At 45.5% G+C, this 21,282-nt stretch overlaps 1 protein-coding gene and 1 pseudogene across 2 annotated transcripts in view; both read left to right on the forward strand.

The window, feature by feature from the left end:
- Positions 1-15,923, forward strand: part of CC2D1A (coiled-coil and C2 domain containing 1A) — a 104,289-nt gene extending 88,366 nt beyond the window's left edge. For both annotated transcript variants that reach the window (XM_089652638.1, XM_089652639.1), the window contains exons 25-29: positions 6,093-6,153; positions 7,316-7,442; positions 8,933-9,009; positions 12,284-12,331; positions 15,643-15,923. In XM_089652638.1, coding sequence (XP_089508764.1) covers positions 6,093-6,153; positions 7,316-7,442; positions 8,933-9,009; positions 12,284-12,331; positions 15,643-15,663 — 334 coding nt within the window. In that variant the 3' untranslated portion in view covers positions 15,664-15,923. The remainder of the gene's footprint in view (positions 1-6,092; positions 6,154-7,315; positions 7,443-8,932; positions 9,010-12,283; positions 12,332-15,642) is intronic.
- Positions 2,443-2,585, forward strand: LOC149447396 (U2 spliceosomal RNA; annotated as a pseudogene).
- Positions 15,924-21,282: the final 5,359 nt, after the last annotated feature.

Below are 21,282 nucleotides of genomic sequence, written 5' to 3' on the forward strand. Positions count from 1 at the left end.
AGGAGCATTACAGTCTATTTTATTTTTATTTCAGGTCCTTATAGAATGTCGTCAATTTATGCAGCGCTTTACTTATATATATTGTACATTCACATCAGTCCCTAACCCTCAAGGGGTGTACAATCTAAGGTCCCTAACTCACATTCATACATACACATACTAGGGACCATTTAGAGAGAAGCCAATTAACCTACCAGCATGTCTTTGGAATGTGGGAGGAAACCGGAGTACCCGGAGGAAACACATGCAGCCACAGGGAGACCATGCAAACTCCAGGTGGTTCCGTGGTTGGGATTGGAACCAACAACCCTGGAACTGCCAGGCGGAAGTGCTAACCATTTAGCCACTGTGCTGCCCCATTTATTTTTGAATGGGCTGCCTAAAACTGTGCAATGTACTTCAATGCACAAGAATACAAAGAAAAACAAACAGAGAGCACACCGGCCTAGTGCATTAGTGTACAAAATTTATTGGAAGGATAAAAAGTAAGTATTGTACTCACAATAGGCAAACCGGTCAAAGGCACATTGCATATAAGTCCAAAAAATGGAACCCTGGACTTCCAATAGGCTAACGAATTTCGAGGTCTTAACCTCTTCCTCAGAGCCACCAATGGGCAATGACTTATATGCAGTGTGGATTGGACACCGCTGTTTAGTGTGATGTGCCTTTGACCTATTTGCCTATTGTGAGTACGATACTTACTTTTTATCCTTCCAATACTTTTTTTTTACGATAATGCACTAGGCCGGTGCGCCCTCTGTTTTTCTTTGTATCCAGTAACGTTGGACTACCCCGGTCCGTTGAGGGCAGCAAGGAGTGCATTTTCCAGGATATCTGTGATGTTACCATAATCCTAACCGAGTCCATCCCGAAGCGCAGGAGGACAGAGTTTGCTGTGTTTTTCGTAATGCACAATTATTATTATTACATCGAGTTTATATAGCGCCAAAGGGTTTGCTCAGCGCTGTACTATAGAGGGGGGGACAATACATGAAACAGTACAGCAACAACAAACAGCACACGAGGGGTAAGAGGGCCCTACTCTTTCGAGCTTACAATCTAGGAGGGAGGGGGTAGTGGCACAGGAGGAAGTGGTTGTGGGGGATGGAGTGGTAGGAGGAATGAAGGAGGACGGCTGTTAGGTAAGGGTGGAGTAGGCTTCCCTGAAGAGGTGGGTTTTCAGGGAGCGCCTGAAGGTGAGGAGGGAAGGCGACAATCTGATGGATTGGGGTAGTGAGTTCCAGAGGATGGGGGAGGACCTGGAGAAGTCTTGCAGTTGTGCGTGGGAGGAGGAGACCAGGGAGCAAGACAGAAGGAGGTCCTGTGAGGAGCGAAGGGTACGGCTTGGGTGGTACTTGGGAATCAGGTTGGCGAGGTAGTTAGGGGCAGTGTTGTGAATGGCTTTGTAGGTCAGAGTTAGCAGTTTGAATTTGATGCGTTGGGCAACCGGTAGCCAGTGAAGGGATAGGCAGAGGGGGGTGGCAGAGGTGGACAATAATAAGCTGCCTTTGTGCAGCCCTTTAGAAGTGTTGGGGAATGCATGTAGGCCCATTCTAACCACCACTGATTTAGTGGGAACTTCTGTAGGGATTTACAGAAACCATGTAAATGGATTTCTCGTTAGCTGCCTTCTCTTTGCAGGCAATCTGATAAATGCCTCCATGTAGCAATGTCAGCTCCTCATTGTTAAATAATTTTTTTTACTAAAAATCCATATCAAGGGATTATCTATATTGGCAATACATTCTCTCCAATAAAACGTTGCTGAACATTCTGAGACCTATGTTCCAGTACTACATCAAAAACAAAGATTATTGTATTGCCTAAAGCATTTTTTTTTCTTTTAAGCTGATCCATGTTTGCCTAAACCTGAACTACAAAGGTGACAGATGGGTTTCATTATCATTGAACAATGAGGCCCAGTGTGTCAAAATTCTTATTGAAAGGCATGCCTATTGATTTCTTGGGGGAGGGGCATACCATTGCTCTGACCTGTGGGTGAAGTCAGAGTTTGCAAATGGCATGTGCTTAGGCTCCTAGCAGAAGATTTTATTAGAGCGCATGGTATGTGCAGACTCCTTGTGGGGCATGCCAATACATTTATTTATTTCAGGTATTTATTTAGCGCCATCAATTTACGCAGCGCTTTACTTATATATATTGTACATTCACATCAGTCCCTAACCCTCAAGGGGTGTACAATCTAAGGTCCCTAACTCACATTCATACATACACATACTAGGGACAATTTAGACAGGAGCCAATTAACCTACCAGCATGTATTTGGAGTGTGGGAGGAAACCAGAGTACCCGGAGGAAACCCACGCAGGTACAGGGAGAACATGCAAACTCCAGGCAGGTGGTGCCATGGTTGGGATTCGAACCAATGACCTGAGTACTGTCAGGCAGAAGTGCTAACCATTTAGCCACTGTGCTGCCCCAGCTTCTCGGCCTTTTGGCTAAGATCAAGTGTAGTATCTGTTCTTATCAGTGTCCAGTGGGGGTGCTCCCGGCCATTCTAGCTTTGCGGGGATGGCTGTTGTATAGTACCCTCACTGGTATGATAGGGGTCTGGAAGGCTAGTACCGGGGGGACAGAAAGCGTGGTGCCCACAAGTAGAAGCTTGGGCCCGTGAGTAATTCCCCCGAGAAGACCGGAAGGACCCAGTACCTCCTGATTTGGACGGATCTACCTTGTCTGGCCAGGGGCTGGGAAGGCAGAAAGTCCGCAAACCAGTGCCCCCTGAGTAGACGCCCTCAGGGGTGCCACTAGTAACACCTGGGTGTGGGACCCCACAGTGTGAAGATGGCACAAGGTCACTGTTTTTCACTCTTTTTGCACAAGCAATTTTTGCTACAGGCCTCAGGGCCTGGTCTGTGCACAATTTGGCACGGTCCACTTTTTTATTTTCTATTTATTTAATTTATTATCACTCCCACATTTTGTCACTTTTTCTTACTTTTGTGTGTGTTTTCCACAGGATGGAGGGTGTGGGTCCTCGGGCCTACCCTGAAGTCTAGGGGGAGGATGTGTGGCCTTTTGGTTCCTTCCTCCCCTGATCCCTAGGGGGTTTTCTGTTCGGGAGAGCCCCCTGACCAAGTACTGGGTGTCCGGCTTTGGCTGGACACAAGGAACGGTGGTCCACCAGGCCTTTTGGCCAGGAGGACCAAATGGGAACCTTGTCCCTGTCAGGAGCTTCGTGCCCCGGGGGATCAGGGTAGCGGTCCAGCCCCTTCAGGGGTAGGACAAAAGCACACCCCTAAGTGCACTTTTTCGTGTGGTGTTCGCACTTGCACTTTTTTTGTGAACACTTACGGGTTTTTTCGTTATAGTTGCATGTCTTTGGAGTGTAGGAGGAAACCGGAGTACCCGGAGGAAACCCACACAGGCACAGGGAGAACATGCAAACTCCAGGCAGGTGGTGCCGTGGTTGGGTAATGGCTTTGTTTATGTATGCATCTCGGCTCTCTATGGAGATACACATGTATGTCTATGAGGAGTTCAGTGAACTACAGACTATTTTTTAAACAAGATCTTGCTGCCACCTTTCTACCAGCAAGGACTGAACTTCTACACCTGTGTGCATGGTCCCTAAATCACTGAAAATGCAGATAGATATGAAATGTGCAGGTGTGTTCAAGGCTACCTAACAATATTTTTGAGCTGTTCTGCAAGAAAAAGTGGAGCGAAAAAATCCTACTAAATATAGAATAAAAAGACTGTTACTGCCACTGACACCAACCACGAGGAACGTGTTTTACTCCCGCTTTCTTGTGTCTAAAAATACATCAGGACTGAAATTTATGGCTGTTGAGGAGCATTACAGTCTATTTTATTTTTATTACAGGTCCTTATAGAACGCCGTCAATTTACACAGCGCTTTACATATATATTGTACATTCACATCAGTCCCTAACCCTCAAGGGGCGTACAATCTAAGGTCCCTAACTTACATTCATACATACACATACTAGGGACAATTTAGACAGGAGTCAATTCACCTACCAGCATGTCTTTGGAGTGTGGGAGGAAACCGGAGTACCCGGAGGAAACCCACGCAGGCACAGGGAGAACATGCAAACTCCAGGCAGGTGGTGCTGTGGTTGGGATTTGAACCAACAACCCGAGTACTGCCAGGCAGAAGTGCTAACCATTTAGCCACTGTGCTGCCCTGGTCATCAGTTTATGACAGGTTAACATTAGGTGTATTTTTTTTTCTCCCTTTCTATTAGTTGAACTGGATGGACCTGTGTCTTTTTTTTTTTTTTTTTTTTTTTTATTTCCAGCAGACTAACTATGTAACGATGTATGAAAACTCTAACATTGATTTGTTAAAGTGTCACTAAAGTCTCTTTTTTTTTTTTTTTGCTTGATAAACCATTTCAAGTCCTGACACTTTCACCCCCTTCCAGTCCAGGCCAACTTTCAGCTTTCGGCACTGTCGCACTTTGAATGACCGTTGCGCGATCATACAACAATGTACCCAAATGAAAATTTTATCATTTTCTTCACACAAATAGAGCTTTGTTTTGTGGTATTTGATCAGCACTTGTTTTTTTTTATTTTTTGCTATATGAATGAAAAAATACAAAACATTTTGAAAAATAATTTGTTTATTGCTTAGTTTTTGTTATAAAATTTTGGAAATTAATCTTTCTTCATAAATTTAGGCCAAAATGTATTATGTTGCATTTTGGGGGTAAAAATAACCCAAAACAGTCAATATTATTTAGTCTGTGTGAAAGATGTAGAATCTATAGAAACTATGGGACATATATCTGAAAATTGATCAATTGAGACCCTAAAATGCCAGATGCTGGTATGATGTATGGCAGTGATCAGGACATTGGCATGAGCTATGGTGGTGATCAGTACGCTGGTATGGCAGTGATCAGGATGCTGGTATGGGGTATGGCGGTTACCAGGACATTGGTACTGTGTATGGTGGAGATCTGGACACTGGTGTGACGTATGGGGTGATCAGAATGCTGGTATGGGATATGGCGGTGATCAGGATGCTGGTATGATGGTGATCAGGATGCTGGTATGGTCTATGGAAGTAATCAGGGTGCTGGTATGGGGTATGGCAGTAATCAGGGTGCTGGTATGGGGTATGGCAGTAATCAGGGTGCTGGTATGGGGTATGGCAGTAATCAGGGTGCTGGTATGGGGTATGGCAGTAATCAGGGTGCTGGTATGGGGTATGGCAGTAATCAGGGTGCTGGTATGGGGTATGGCAGTAATCGGGGTGCTGGTATGGTCTATGGCAGTAATCGGGGTGCTGGTATGGGGTATGGCAGTAATCAGGGTGCTGGTATTGGGTATGGCAGTAATCGGGGTGCTGGTATGGTCTATGGCAGTAATCGGGGTGCTGGTATGGGGTATGGCAGTAATCAGGGTGCTGGTATGGGGTATGTCAGTAATCAGGGTGCTGGTATGGGGTATGGCAGTAATCAGGGTGCTGGTATGGGGTATGTCAGTAATCAGGGTGCTGGTATGGGGTATGTCAGTAATCAGGGTGCTGGTATGGGGTATGTCAGTAATCAGGGTGCTGGTATGGGGTATGTCAGTAATCAGGGTGCTGGTATGGGGTATGTCAGTAATCAGGGTGCTGGTATGGGGTATGGCAGTAATCAGGGTGCTGGTATGGGGTATGGCAGTAATCAGGGTGCTGGCATGGGGTATGGTTTTTGTTTTCTTTTAATTTTTCGTAATGCGGCGTTTTGACAACAAGAGGTGGGGGGGGGATGCTTAAGTGAACCTAGCATTTTAGTGCAAGGTCTGCTTTAGCCAGTTATCAGCCCTGCCAAGGTTACCTCTGTAATGCTAACATCCTGTCCTAGTATGCCAACGCTGCTCCTCCATGGATACAGCTTAGTGGGTGAGTATCCGTCTAGGGCAGGGAATGTGTTACTGGCAGAATCACCAGATAAAAATAAAGTCCTCTAATAAAAAAAAAAAAAAAAAAGAAAAGAAAAGTAATGCAGCTATTACATTAGGACTGGTGAGCTGCTATATATTAGATTTTTGTTTTTGTGATTACATATACTTTAACATGTAAAAAAAAAAATGTTTTGGTTTTGTTTCAGTGCTCCAACTCTTCACAGCTTGAGTGTGTTGGCTTATGAGAGAGAGAAATTAGAGAAGAAGGTAAGTGTGATTTATTTTTTTTTTTGTTTTTTTATTGGTCTAAGTGATCCTTTGACAAACTTGATAAAAGAAAGCTCTGTGTAAATTCACAGTCACTTCATTCAAAGCTTAGACAGGCTGAGAACTCTCCCTGCTCCCATGTTAAACACCAGTGCTGCCACATGAGAGGAAGGGATGGGAGCATCTGCTCTTTCATACATAGAAGCCTCTGAAACAGAAACAGCTGTGTAGGAGGCTTAAAACTGGGTGAGGAACAGCCAAACTCTGCTACTAAGGTGAGGTTGTGGAAGAGTTTCATGTCACAGGTCATACACCATGGCAAGACTGAGCACAGCAACAAGACACAGGGTAGTTATACTGCATCAGCAAGGTCTCTCCCAGGCAAATATTTCAAAGCAGACAGGAGATCCCCTTACGCTGCCTATGCTCACGAGATGTCCATCAACTGATGCATTCAAAAACAAATCTGACATCTATGGGGCCTGGCCAGCACCATTTGGGCTGAACATTAATTAGACGGGTTAAAAAAGCAGCGTTGATCACCATTTCCCTGGATAAGCAGCCCTGGGCACATTGCTCCCACCACCCCTCTATTAAAGCGGAGTTCCACTCACGCTGTCAAAAAATAAAAGTCAGCAGCTACAGAAACTGTAGCTGCTGACTTTTAAAAAACAACCACTTACCTGTCCCTCGGTCCCGTGGTGTGTCCCCCGCAGCCCGTTTCACCAGCCGTCTTGTATTCTAGGAAGCCGGCATCTTAAGTGTGGGCACCCAGCTGTGACTGCTTACGGCTTCACAGCCGGGTACCCACTGCGCATGCGCGAGAAGTGCTGCGCTTCATGAATGGTCCTGTAGTCTTCTGGGACCTGTCACGTGTCCCAAAAGACTACAGGGAGGGAGGACACTTTCCATTTCCGATCTCCTAGGCGATCGGACCGGAAGTGGGAGCGGGTACCTGTCAAATTCGGGTACCCGCTCCCCGCCTCCTTGCCCCTCAAAGGTGCCAATCCTTAATGGGGAGCATTCCTTAAAGCAGAACTTCCCCTTTTAGGTGGAGCTCCGCTTTAATACAGAGAGCATCATTCCTATAATATTCTTTGCCCTCGCGGATGACATTGTAGGCCTATGTGAACTTTATACATTTTTTTATTTCTTTTTTCAGATTCAAGGCTACAAGCAGCAGCATCGGCCTCCCCCTGAAGACTTGGTGGCTCTCTTTAATGATGTCAGTCAGAGGGGTCAGCAGCAGATACAGCAGTTGCGTAAGGGAGGACCTCCACTTCAAGCTGGTGAGGGCCTTAATTCTTAGTTTAGCTGAGGATGATCAGGAGTTCTGCCTCCCCTTACGCTTACTTGTTGCATACTTTTGCAAGTCATTGGCTAATGAAGCCAATGGATCACAATGACAAGCAGTTATCATTTTCAGAAGGAACTTGGCATTGTCACCATTAGTCACAGATGGAGTTCTATGCAGTGCAGCCTCTATGAAGAGTACAGAGGGCAGTGTTTAAAACCAAGGGAACGTGTGACCAGTGCTTTCGCTAGGTTGGTTTCAGTAATGAAGGATACCAGCATGTTTATGGATGTAGTTCAAGCAGTCGCTGCGTGTAGGAAGCAGGGGCAGACTGACAACTCATGGGGCCCCCGGGCAAAAGGGGATCATGGGGCCCCTGTGTCCTTGCCCAAACTCAAAAAAGCCTATGAAAAAGGTACCAGGGGCATCTCATGGGACCCCCTACTGACCCCGGGCCCTCGGGCAGTGCTCGAGTTTCCAAATGGTCAGTCCGCCCCTGGTAGGAAGTCAATGCTTGAAAAAAGTAGAGCCACAGCTGGTGGTATGCATCCTCTGTATAGGTTTTAGGGTACCTGTTTGAGGCCACAGCCACTTCCTATCTTGACAGTGTTCACCTGTTGATTGGTCATCCAAGTGCTTGTATCACATGTGGGATGCCAGAGGAACATGGCAATCATCAAGAAAACAAAGAATGCACAGAAAGGAAAATGTGAAAAAAGTAAACCTAGGTTTTGATTGGTCACACATTTTAGATTGCCACACATTCTTTTCTATGTATTTATTACAGTTACTTATATAGCACCACCAATTTATGCAGCGCTTTACATGTATATTGTACATTCACTTCAGTCCCTGCCTTAAGGAGCTTAATCTATGAACTCACATTCATTCAGTCACATACTAGGGCCAATTTAGACAGAAGCCAATTAACGTACTGAGACGTTTTTCGAGTGGGCAAGGAAACCAGAGTACCCGGAGGAAACCCACACAGGCACAGGGAGAACATGCAAATCCTGGCAGGTAGTGCCATGTTTGAGATTTGAACCGATGACCCTAGTGCTGATAGGTGGAAGTTCTATGTATATTATGTTGTAAAGCGCTGCATAAACTTGGCACTATATGTATCCTGTATTATTATAATAATAATAATGCAAAACCTGAAGTGTATGTCTGAGGAACAAAAAGTCTTTGCTGAACTTGAGAACACTACCCCTTATATTATGACGAGGAGAGGGGGAGGTGTCCTACAGTCCAGAAGGGGAGGTAAAGCCAACAGCACTTCTTGGGGTGAGGTTTCTGTGCAGTAAATGCAGCTTTGTCAGCTCACTGCAGGAACTTAGTAGCTCACTGTATTGTGAGCAGATCAACTGGTATTTTTCTGTACTTGAAGCATTTTTAGGAGATAAAACACGGGGAAATGTGCATGTATTTGCATTTTGTTTGTATTTTACCCAAACACTTGGACTCTCTTCTTCTATCTTTCAGAATACATTCGCCAGCTGGAACGGTACCTGCAGTTTTATTCTGATTCTGCCCGGCGTCTTGGTCAGGAAGGAAACCGGGTGAGCGAATTAAATGGGGCTACAATTTATGACTGCTTAGGACAGCCTTTCTCAACCTATTCAACACAGAGGAACCCTTAAAATAACTCTCCGGCCTCCCCTCTAAAAATTTGTATATCTATGAGTCATGATACATTAGTGTGAAGGGCAGGCCTTACACTTCTGGTCCCTGGGAAGAATTCTACCCCCCCATGTAGATAGCTAAAAAGATCAATTTCGGTCAGTTGGAACTTATCTGAGAGGCAGAAACTGCTCATTGCTCAAGGAACCCCTGCTAAAAATTACTATATCTGCATCTCTTGATTCAAAACCTCCAAACGGGAGCCTCAAGGTCCTTTAGTACTAATTCAGTAATCCGAGAGTCCCTAATCTTCAACACAATAGCCAACTAAACAGAAACCGATTAGTTATGGACTCAACCAGGGTAATGTTTTTATATATATATATATATATATATATATATATATATATATATATAGTTATACTTCACCCGCTACAAATCTGCCTTCCGCACCTACACCACCTCCCTCCACGCAGCCAAACAAGCCTACTTCCTGACCCTCATCAAGACCCTCTCCTCCAATCCTCGCCGACTCTTCTCCACCTTCAACTCTCTACTCTTGCCACCCCCACCTCCACCGAGCACCTCACTCACTGCCATTGAGATTGCCAATCACTTCAAAAACAAGATTGACACAATTCGCAAGGACACCGCCGCAACTCACACGCCCTCTCAACCCGTCCCCTCTCACACAGCTACCCCCTCATCCCCCCTCCCCCTCGACATAACCCGCAGGGACTTCGTCGCTGCTCAAACTCCCTCCAACCCCCTTCCCCCTCACTCAGCTACCCCCTCATCACCCCTCTCACACGGCCCCACTACAGCTCTGACCTCCTCTTCCACCCCACCCTACATTCCTCATACTGAAGCTCCCCCAACACTCCACACCTTTGACCTTACTACCATCGAGGAAGTCTCCAAGATCCTCTCTGATGCCCGCCTCACCACCTGCCCCCTCAACCCTATCCCCTCACAACTCCTACAACCTCCTTCCCCCTCCATCCTACGCTCCCTCACCCACATCTTCAATCTCTCCTTCTCCTCAGGCACTTTCCCCTCCCCTCTGAAACATGCACACATCACACCCATACTTAAAAAGCCCTCCCTGGACCCCAATGACCCGAACAACCTCAGACCCATCTCCCTGCTCCCATTTACATATAAACTCCTCGAGCGCCTATTCTACACCCGCCTATTCTCTCACCTCAACTACAACAACCTCCTCGATCCCCTACAGTCCGGCTTCCGTCCCCTAAACTCCACCGAAACTGCCTTACTCAAACTCTCCAACGACCTACTAACCGCCAAAGCTAATGGCCACTATTCAGTGCTCCTACTCTTTGACCTCTCTGCGGCCTTCGACACAGTCGACCACCCCCTCCTCCTCAAAAAACTACACTCCCTCGGCCTCAGAGATTCTGCTCTCTCCTGGCTCTCTTCCTACCTATCACAACGCTCTTTCAGCATTACCTATAATGCTACCACCTCCCTCTCACTCCCCCCTTGGGGTCCCTCAAGGCTCTGTCCTCGGGCCCCTTCTCTTCTCCATCTACACCTCCTCCCTTGGCCAACTCATACACTCTCACGGCTTCAACTACCACCTCTATGCCGACGACACACAAATCTATCTCTCAACCCCCCACCTCACCCCCTCAGTCTCCGCCCGAATCACACACCTACTGAGCGACATATCAGACTGGATGTCGCTCCACTTCCTTAAACTGAACCTCTCCAAAACCGAGCTTCTTGTCTTCCCCCCAGCCCGGACACCCCCCCCACTGACTTCTCTATCACATCGAACAACGCTACCATCAAACCCGCCCCGCAGGCCAGAGTACTTGGTCATTCAGAATCCCCTTCAAAGGGAATACTCTCTGCCACTCAAAGAAATCCACCATGGATGGAAGCATAGTTGAAGTCCCATGTATAAATGAAAATGTGTAGTCCACAGGAGGATGCTGCAGACTGTGTAAACCTCCCTCTCTTGATATGATAGGTACCCCCCTAAAAGGGATATTACATGAGACCTGTGGAGTGTGGTGTGTTGTTGTTTTTCGTTTTTATTGTTCTTAGAGATGTCTTTGTCTAATAAAGGAATCGTTGTGTGCCTTTGACCACCAGCCATTTTATTCATTATTCAATATAAGTATAACTCATTCATAACTACTCGGTTTCTGTTTAGTTTGCTACATCTCATGATACATTAGTGTGATGGTCAGTAGGAAGAATGCTCCTTACACTTGTGGTCTTTGGGAAGAATTGCCCCCTTACAGGTAGCTTAAAAGATGGTGTCAGGTGCAACTTATCTGAGAGGCAGAAATTACTCAGGGAACCCTTAGCAACCTCTGGAGGAAGTCTTAGGGTTCTTAGGCATGCAGAGTGGGGAAGATGAAATTTCCAGGACTTTCCCAGGTTTGGAGAGGTCAGATCTCAAGTGCTGTTGCCAGGTTAACAGATCAAGTTCAGTTTGTACTTGCAGTAAGGCAGACCCCTAATGTCTCCATAAAGAGGTCCTGTCGCGAAAAAAGGGAAGGTGTTATGTGCATACATTATACTTCAACTTTCAGATGCAAGAAGCCAGAAATTGACTCAGCCTGTTTGACTTCACTTCAAAGGCTTGTCATGAACAGATATTATGACACGTGGGAAAAGAATTGGTCTTTCTATGGGTCAGCTGTGGGAGCAGTAAGGACTGATCAGGTCCACCTGTTCATTGTTCAGGTGGACCCAATCGGACCCTCCAATCTCCTTTATGGAGCGTCGAATGTAAATGGACCAACTACGTCCAATCCTATCCGTTAAAAACAGAGGGATGGGGAATGGATGGCAGTCAGATGTAAACAGACAGGCAGCTAGGTTATATCTAACCGCCCATAGAGGATAGCGAGCTGTGTCTGCTCTGTCCATTCTGCATAAGTGGACACAGACCTGTCATCTCCTTGCTCAGTGGGGATCTGTGGACTCCCAACAGAGCTCGCCCCATGTAGAAGGGGCCTAAGGAGCATTTGTGAAACCAGAAGCAAATATTGTGAATTTATTTATTAGATTAAGCAAATAAAGAACATTTTCTGATGCCCAACAACAAGCAGTTGGGTTCAGACCTGGGCCAGAATATGTTTCAGGTTTTGCATGAGAGGTACTTTTTATTCCATTCACTAAGACGAGCGCTAATAGGCTGCTGACCAATCATGATTTATTTCTTTTTCCTTCTAGGAAGCAGCCAAGGAGGCACTTTACAAGAGGAATCTTGTGGGGAACGAGGTGTGTACAAAAAATGGGCTTTAATCTTTTGTGTTACAGTAATGCATACGGTACCCGCAATGCACAGTACAACAGCATGCCTGCATTAGGGTGTAGCCATGCCATTCAGAATCAGCACTGTACTGTGATGTGATGTGGTGCACTGCGTTGCCAAAAAAGGGGTGAGATACGGTGTGGTTTTAGGTCCACTGAGGTGCATTGGCATTCCATTCACCAATGTCCCTGTGCATTCCTGGGGATCACTCCGTCCATTTGGCTGACTCATTCATAGATTGAGGACCCTCATCCTTTATACCCTCTAAAACCTAAACTTGACATGTTTCTGTGCAATTACGGTTACCACTTACACAGCTGCGTGGTGGTCAGTATTCCTCTGTAGCACTGAGCTGCGTAAACATAAGAGTGGACCACTGTAACGGAACCGACCCCAACTACACTTGGGTACTTCCGTTAGAATACTGCTTCCCCGTCCGAACACCGACAACAGACACCACAGCAGACCAAACAAGACTAGACGACACCAGTCTGTCTGAACATGGAACTCTTTATTTGAAACTCGAACTGGCTTTTTATACATTCAGGGGACAATCCCCCCTCCCTGCATAATGACACAGGGCGGGGCAATCTACACTTAGCAACAAGAGACATACAGGTATTCAAACTTCACACCAGCAGACAGTCCTATCAGGAGAGAGGGCTGCTGGAGACCCCCCCCCCACACCAAGCCAATACCATAATAGTTTGCTCCCGAGCAAGTCGCACAATAGAACAATGGGATGCAACCACATGGCATTAAACAACAACACCCCACCCCAATATTAGGACAGATCACCCTGTACCCCTAACAGGCACAGGGTGACTTACACATAAGAGGGATATGGGGAGCTGAGACAGGGGTCTCCAAAGTGAGCCGTGTTCCATGGCCCCCCCACCTAAAGTGACTCCCGTCACAACCACAATGCAAAATTCCCTAGTTTATGAGTATTTTACAGGATATGGGACATGTGTAAACACTTACATGTGTATGTCCATATAGAGCTGAGGATAAATTATTCAAAGCGACTAAAGGCCTTCAGTCATTTTCCATCTGCAACACTGCCATTGCCTATGTATATTTACATCTCCTCCCGGAATTGAATGAGTCATTAACAAGGTGGAACAGGTGCAGGTAGACTGAAGGCTTTCAGTCACTCTGAGTTATTTATTTATTTCAGGTACTTATATAGCGCCATCAACGCAGCACTTTACATATATATTGTACATTCACATCAGTCCCTAACCCTCAAGGGGTGTACAATCTAAGGTCCCTAACTTACATTCATAGATACACATACACGGCCACTTTAGACAGGAGCCAATTAACCTCCCAGCATGTCTTTGGAGTGTGGGAGGAAACTGGAGTACCCAGAGGAAACCCACGCAGGCACAGGGAGAACATGCAAACTCCAGGCAGGTGGTGCCGTGGTTAGGTAATGGCTTTGTTTATGTATGCATCTCAGCTCTCTATGGAGATACACATGTATGCCTATGAGGAGTTCAGTGCACTACAGACTATTTTTTAAACAAGATCTTGCTGCCACCTTTCTATCAGCAAGTTCTAAATTTCTACACCTGTGTGCATGGTCCCTAAATCATTGAAAATGCAGATAGATATGAAATGTGCAGCTGTGTTCAAGGCTACCTAACAATATTTTTGAGCTGTTCTGCAAGAAAAAGTGGAGCGAAAAAATCCTACTAAATATAGAATAAAAAGACTGTTGACATGATGCAAGAAACATTGAAAGCCGTGATTTCTGCTAAGGGTCCTTGAGCACAATTCTGGGGTATGAACACTAGGAATGCACCGTTTTTCTTTTTTTATTGGCAAGTGTGAGTACCGATACTTTATTATTATACAGGATTTATATAGCGCCAATAGTTTGCTCAGCACTGTACATTATAATGGGAGACAATACACGAGACAGTAAAGTAACAATACAGTGCAATACACGAGGGGTTCGAGGGCCCTGCCCCTTGGAGCTTACAATCTAGGAGGGAGGGGAGAATGGTACAGGAGGAAATAGCTGTGGGGGATGAAGTGGTAGGAAGAGTGGAGGAGATCAGCAATTAGGTGAGGGCGGGGTAGGCTTCCCTGAAGAGATGGGTACTTTAGGTCAAGTTCTCGCCAATACCGAGTACCAGTACTTTGCGGTGCGGTTTGCGTTAATGGATGCAAATTGCACCGCAAAGAATACCATGTGATTCCTGTCCAAATCGCATGTGGTTTCTTCACTGCTCCTGTGTGAACCCAGGCTTGTCAGGCTTGAGTTCACACAGGAGCAGTGCGGGAAAACCTCCCTGCAGGCATCCCATGCTGAGTGTCAGTGGCAGGAGAGGAGAGAAACATTGGGGATTTCAAATCCCCACTGTTTTCTTTCCTCTTCTTGCAGCAATGAAGTTCGGGCTAGATGGCATCTGATTAGTCAGCACCGTCACATGGACGGTGCTGACCAATCAGATGCCGTCTAGCCCGAACTGTCATCGCTGCAAGGAAATCTGTGATGCCAAATATTCACTTGCAAGTGTCCATACAGTGTGATCAGCCCTCCAAGCACAACATAACCATGCTTGTATGGCGTGTTTTTTAAAAGGTTTTACAGCTAGCAGGGGGAGAGAAGATCCTCCACTAGCTTTCAAAGCGAGGGAGTTGGCGGGACAGGGGCTGGTGCATTCATAACATGTTACATGCTACAAACTGAATATGGGTGCAACATGTAACATGTTAAATGCTACACCCTGAATATGGGTGCAACATGTAACATGTTAAATGCTACACCCTGAATATGGGTGCAACATGTAACATGTTATGAAAGGTGAACTTATCCTTGTAGCTGATTGATGGATTGACTTCAGTACATCCAGCCTGCCCATGGATGGATCAAATCTCAGCCAGTCCCTGCTGAACCAACCAAGATTCGATCCATCTATGGCCAGCTTTATTTCCTTTTTTTCCTCTGTTGCATTCAGTAAATAGTAACTGTTCACATTTACTGAGCTGCCTTGGTTAAATTTGTTGTCTGAAGTGTGGAGACAAGTTCAAATAACTCCGCATTTTATTCAGGCTAATTTTCAATACAGAAAAAAGTCTGCCTGGGGTGCCCAGATTTTGTATACGATCGTCTCATTTCACTGTAGAGTTTATTTCTTAGGAGAATCTAGTTGATTCAGATGCAGTAAAAAAAAAAAAATATATATATATATATATATATATATCTATATCCTCCTACAGTCACAAGATACTGATTCTTGTTTTTTTTTCTTTTTCTTTGTAGCTTCAAAAATTGACCAGATGAAGATAATTCCAGATGCTGGATTCATTGTTTACATGCCCTTCTCCTATAGAGACAGGGACTAGTGCCTTATCACTCCCATACCCGTGTAACACTCCGCATGGCATCGGACACCATTGTCCCTGGCTGTCGACAGGCTCACTCAGAGGCTGAAAATGATTTCTATGAATATCCGTGATCCCCTGTAAAAGAGGTTTTCTGCGTTCAACAAGTTTAATGAAACTCTAACGCTGCACAGAATTAAAGTGTATGTCTACGCATTACCCAAATTTACTGTAACTGAAAAAGCAAAAAAGAGGGCGCACTGGCCTAGTGCATGATTTTCTTGTATAAAAGTGGTAAGTAATATACTCACAAAAGAGTGAGACAAAGGCTTATCATTAACAGCACCATCCAATCCACAGAACATCACATCCCATTACAGGGTAGATGGACATCCAACATTCTAACGCGTTTTGAGGACTTGCTTCTTCTTCAGAAACGCGTTAGTTGTTGGATATCCATTTACCCTGTGATGAGATGTGATGCTCTGTGGATTGGATAGCGCTGTTGCTGATGTTGAGCCTTTGTCTCGCTCATCTTTTGTGAGTATATTACTTACCACTTTTATATAATAAAATCGTGCACTAGGCTTTTTCGGTTGCAGTGTTTTTGGACGCCCCCAGTCCTTTGAGGGCATCAAGGCGAGTGTCGTCTATGAAAGCCAGGAGGAAGCCATAATCCATTGTGACCTTTTTGAGCCCACTCTCTAGCGCAGGAGATTTTGCATTATTACCCTCATTTACCCCCAAACCTCTTTATATCCCCCCTCTTAAAACGGTAGTAAAAGGCCACAAAAATTAGAAAAAAAAGATCCCCTGCAAGTTTAAGTCATAATGTACAAGTATGCTCCACATCAGGGGCGGACTGACCATTTGGAAACTCGGGCACTGCCTGAGGGCCCGGGGTCAGTAGGGGGCCCCAAGAGATGCCCCTGATACCTTTTTCATAGGCTTTTTTGAGTTTGGGCAAGGACACAGGGGCCCCATGATCCCCTATTGCCTGGGGACCCCATGATTTGTCAGTCCACCCCTGCTCCACATACTAGCACATAGCAACAGACCTACCTGCACACGACGCTTGCCAGCACAGCGCTGTCATGTGTCCCCGTCACCTGCATCTTCACCCAGTCTTCCGTCCGGGTTTGCGGGCTGTATGAATGGCTGGGCTGTGATGATGTCACGCCCAGCCATAGCAATTGAACTTACAAGTATGCTTATCATCAGGCTTACCTGTAGGTACAAGTTAAAAGAAATAGTTTATTACCACTTTAAGGCATGCCCCCCCCAGCATTATTTGCTTTTTTTTTTTTCTTTTACCTTGTTCCTGTAGTGACAAGCAGTTTTTATTATTATGGGACACTGTCATCAGGCTTGTAAAATTCTTGCAGGATACCTGCTGGGAGCTCAGTTCCTTATGATGAAGGCAGACCCCCAGAACTACATCTCTCAAGAGCCACACTGTGTAGGAGAACTCTTGGGAACCAAGGCGGCAGCATTGTTTTGCTGGAACAGTAATCAATGTGTATAGATCTGGAGTGGGGATAGGTGGAATTCTGTTGTCCAGCCAGCTGGTCTGACCACTCTGTTTAGGATTTCCATACAGCAGAAGCACTGGGTTGTCAGTCCAAACAAGATTTTAGGAGCTGACTGTGTGGGAAATCAATATTTTTTTTTTCCGTCAATGCAGTGTTTTTAAAAAATGGGGAAATGTATCGCTAATTATATTTTTTGCCCAGACATACACTTTAAGCTTTACAGTAGCCTGGAAGCTTGGGTATCTTTTGACCTTTTCGCGGATAGGGCTACCTCTCAGCAAAAATTGTTGAGCATCTCCAGAATTCCGTTTAAACAGAAAAAAATTGCGGATCATTACAGATCTGAGTGGGATCTTTCCCTTTTAAGAGAAAGGTACCCTGGTGTACTGTGTACTATCCAAGCTCCTCTCTTCTCACTGATGTCTGTAACTCCTAAGCTGACTTGAACACGAAGAAAGGTATTCTGCAGAACTGGAGACTCTTAACAACTGAGATCCTTAACAACCTATCAGATTGCACTGGTGTCATGAAAGGAACTAAAAGCTTACACCTGACTAATAGTTATAGGCAGGGCTTGAAAATGCAAGGTGCCAAATCTTTGCTTTTACCATGTCATATTATCCCTAAGGGCTGGGTGTGTGGTGCATTGTCATGGGACAGCAATCTCTAGCTCCATAGTCAGTAGATTCTAAATCATTAATCTTTGTAAGTTGCCTTTTAGGGAACACTTTGCATTTACTCGTTGAGTCATGAAACATTGTCGGCTTACACCTCCAGCAGGAATCATACCTTTTTTACCTTTTTTATTTCTGTCAGCTACAGAGATGGCCAGTCCCTGCACATGTCAAGGGCAGCCGTGTCACTCTGTTTTCATCCGCTGTACTTGTACAAGCAGACCAGTACACTCCTGACCAGTATCATATATTGTTAAAACGGAGTTCTAGCTGGGGAAAAAAAAAAAGGTCAGCGGCTACAAAAACTGTACAGCCACTTACCTGTCCCTCAGTTCGGCGGTGTCCTCACCACCACTGGTTTCACTGTCCGTCTTCTCTCCCTGGCGCCGGCATCTTTAGTGTGGGCACCCGGCTGTGACAGCTTGCGGCTTCACAGCCGGATGCCCACTGCCCATGTGCAAGTAGCACTTGCCTGTCCCTCGGTTCGGCGGTGTCCTCACCACCGCTGATTTCACCGTCCGTCTCCTCTCCCTGGTGACAGCATCTTTAGTGTGGGCACCCGGCTGTGACAGCTTGCGGCTTCACAGCCGGGTGCCCACTGCCCATGTGCAAGTAGCGCTGCGCTTTGTTAATGGCCCCGTAGTCTTTTAGAACCTGTCACGTGACCCAGAAGACTACGGGGAGGGGGAAGGACAACTTCCGCTTCTAGGCGATCACAGCGGAAGTGGGAGCGGATACCTGTCAAATTCGGGTACCCAGTCCCCAAAGGTGCCAATCCTTAATGGGGAGAGGAGGACAAAGCATTAAAGCGGAACTTCCCCTTTTGGGTGGAATACCGCTTTAAGTGCATGCATGCTAGGTAATTTGTAATATTTACTACCTCTTGCAGAGGTCACAGTACTCTCCCTGAAAATACCCTAACCTGCTTTTCTCTCTAGAAGGGATGGAACAAGCTTTGTTCCATCATCTACCAGGGGGCAACATCTAAATCCCAGACCAGTGTTCTCCAAACTGCGGCCTGAGGGCCAGATGTGGCCCTTTGCTTGCTTTTATCCAACCGTTGGGGCAGTACTTCATCCACTGATCCCAACAATGGAGCATATTTCCCCCCCACTGACATTACTGATGGGGCACAATTCCTCCCAATCACGCCAACGATGGGACACAATTTATTTCAATGACACCAACACTGAGGCCCAATGACAACAATGAACAGGCACAATTCCTCCCAATGACACCAACGAATGATGGGACACAATTTTTCGTAATGAGACCAACAATGGGGCCCAATGATTACAAGGATGGGGCACAACTCTAGCCACTGACACCAACGATGGGGCACAATTTCCCCCACTTGCACCAACAATGGGGCACAATTTCCCCCACTGACATTACTGATGGGGCACAATTCCTCCCAATGACACCAATGATGGGACACAATTTTTCCTAATGACACCAACAATGGGGCCCAATGGTTACAACGATGAGGCACAACTCCTCCCACTGACACCAATGATGGGGCATAATTTCTCCCACTGACACCAATGATGGGGCACAATTTCTCCCACTGACACCAAAGATGGTGTCAGTGTTTTTTCCCACGTCGGGACCTTTTCTACTCCTGCTGGCCACAGAGCGGCCCTCCTAAATTCAAAAAGACAGTAAACTGGTCCTTTGTTTAGAAAATTCGGAGATCCCTGTCCTAGATGGATTTAATGGCTAAGAGATGGCACAGTCATGCAAATCCTGATGCCTGTGCAGTTCTTGGCAGTGTTCATAAATGTCTGACACCAATCAGCAACTACTGAAGCCTTTCACCTTGCAACTTGCTGCAAAGTCACCATGTTGCAGTCTGATCACTGGGGGGGAGGAAAGACTGAAGAAATGCTACCTCCTGCTGCAGCAGACTAATCACATCAGCTCAGCCTAGGCAAAGTCGACTAGACTGGAACTCTAGAATGGCTTTGTAATAGAAGGTGTAGCTTTTCAGATATATCATACCATTGCTGTAAAATGGGACATTGGAAATGTATCAGAGCAGAGGAGCACTTGTACCACATCCTAGATTACACAGATAGAAAGTCTAATGGCTACATAGTCTGATCAACAGGGACCACATGACATTGGCAGCATGGCACCTTGGATTTGTCAGGTTTTAGGCATAAATAATTCTCCATTACTTCTGCCTGTCATGACAATCGCCCCCATCAAGCACCCCTAGATTTTGCTCCCCTATTTACTAATGCACTAGCACAAAGGCCAGCAGCAAGTATGAATGTGTGTGTCCTGTGAATATATTCCCGGTACTGTATGCTGTGGCTTGCTGTGCCCATATCCTAACACTACATATATGTGTACACATCCTCTTATTGTCTCTCTCTCTTTTTTTTTCTCATTATCATGGGGAATTTTAACATACATTATGCTGATGTCTATCACCTCTTTGTTACTGCGACCAATTAAAAACCAGTGAAATGGTTGGGCAGCTGTCATTTCATAGTCATAGTCTAGTCGTGTGTGTGTCCACCTTTGTCTTTGTGATCTGTGTGATGCACTAACCATGGCATCTTCCATGTCTTATTCAATATCGGTCAAGAAGGTTCACTGTCAGAAAGCTGAACAATTTCTAGAAAAATATAAAGATATATACAGTTGTGTTCAAAATAATAGCAGTCAGACATCACTAACCGGATCAATCACTGTTTTTGGTAGAAATGGTATTTCTACATGGCAAATAATTTACTAGCAGGTGTAGTAGAGTAATAGAAATCCAACAGACCCAACAGTCATGACATGCATGCTGCTGATTCTGTGTCATTGAATCACTCATTGAAAGGGGCATGTTCAAAATAATAGCAGTGTGGAGTTCTATTAGTGAGGTCATTCATTCTTTGAAAAACATGTGGCAATTATTGCCCTTATTTAAGGAAGGAAGGCAGCAAATGTTGTACATGCTGGTTACAGTGCATTTCTTTTTGAAATTCTGAGGAAAATGGGTCGTTCCAGACATTGTTCAGAAGAACAGCGTACCTTGATTAAAACGTTGATTGGAGAGGGGAAAACATATAAAGAAGTGCAGAAAATGATCGGCTGCTCAGCTAAAATGATCGCAAATGCTTTAAAATGGCAACCAAAACCTGAAAGACGTGGAAGAAAGAAAAACTACCATTCGAATGGATAGAAGAATAGACAAAATGGCACGGACTCAGCCAACAATCAGCTCCAGGAAGATCAAAGAAGGTCTAAAGTTCCCTGTGAGGACTGTTACAATTAGAAGACGCCTATGTGAAGCCAAGCTATCTGCAAGAAGCCCCCGCAAAGTCCCACTGTTGGGAAAAAGACATGTGCTGAAGAGGTTACAATTTGCCAAAG

The sequence above is a fragment of the Staurois parvus genome, unplaced genomic scaffold, assembly GCF_062004578.1.
Source record: "Staurois parvus isolate SC_StPar_1 unplaced genomic scaffold, SC_StPar_1.0 ptg000689l, whole genome shotgun sequence".
Classification (NCBI taxonomy): Eukaryota; Metazoa; Chordata; class Amphibia; order Anura; family Ranidae; genus Staurois; species Staurois parvus.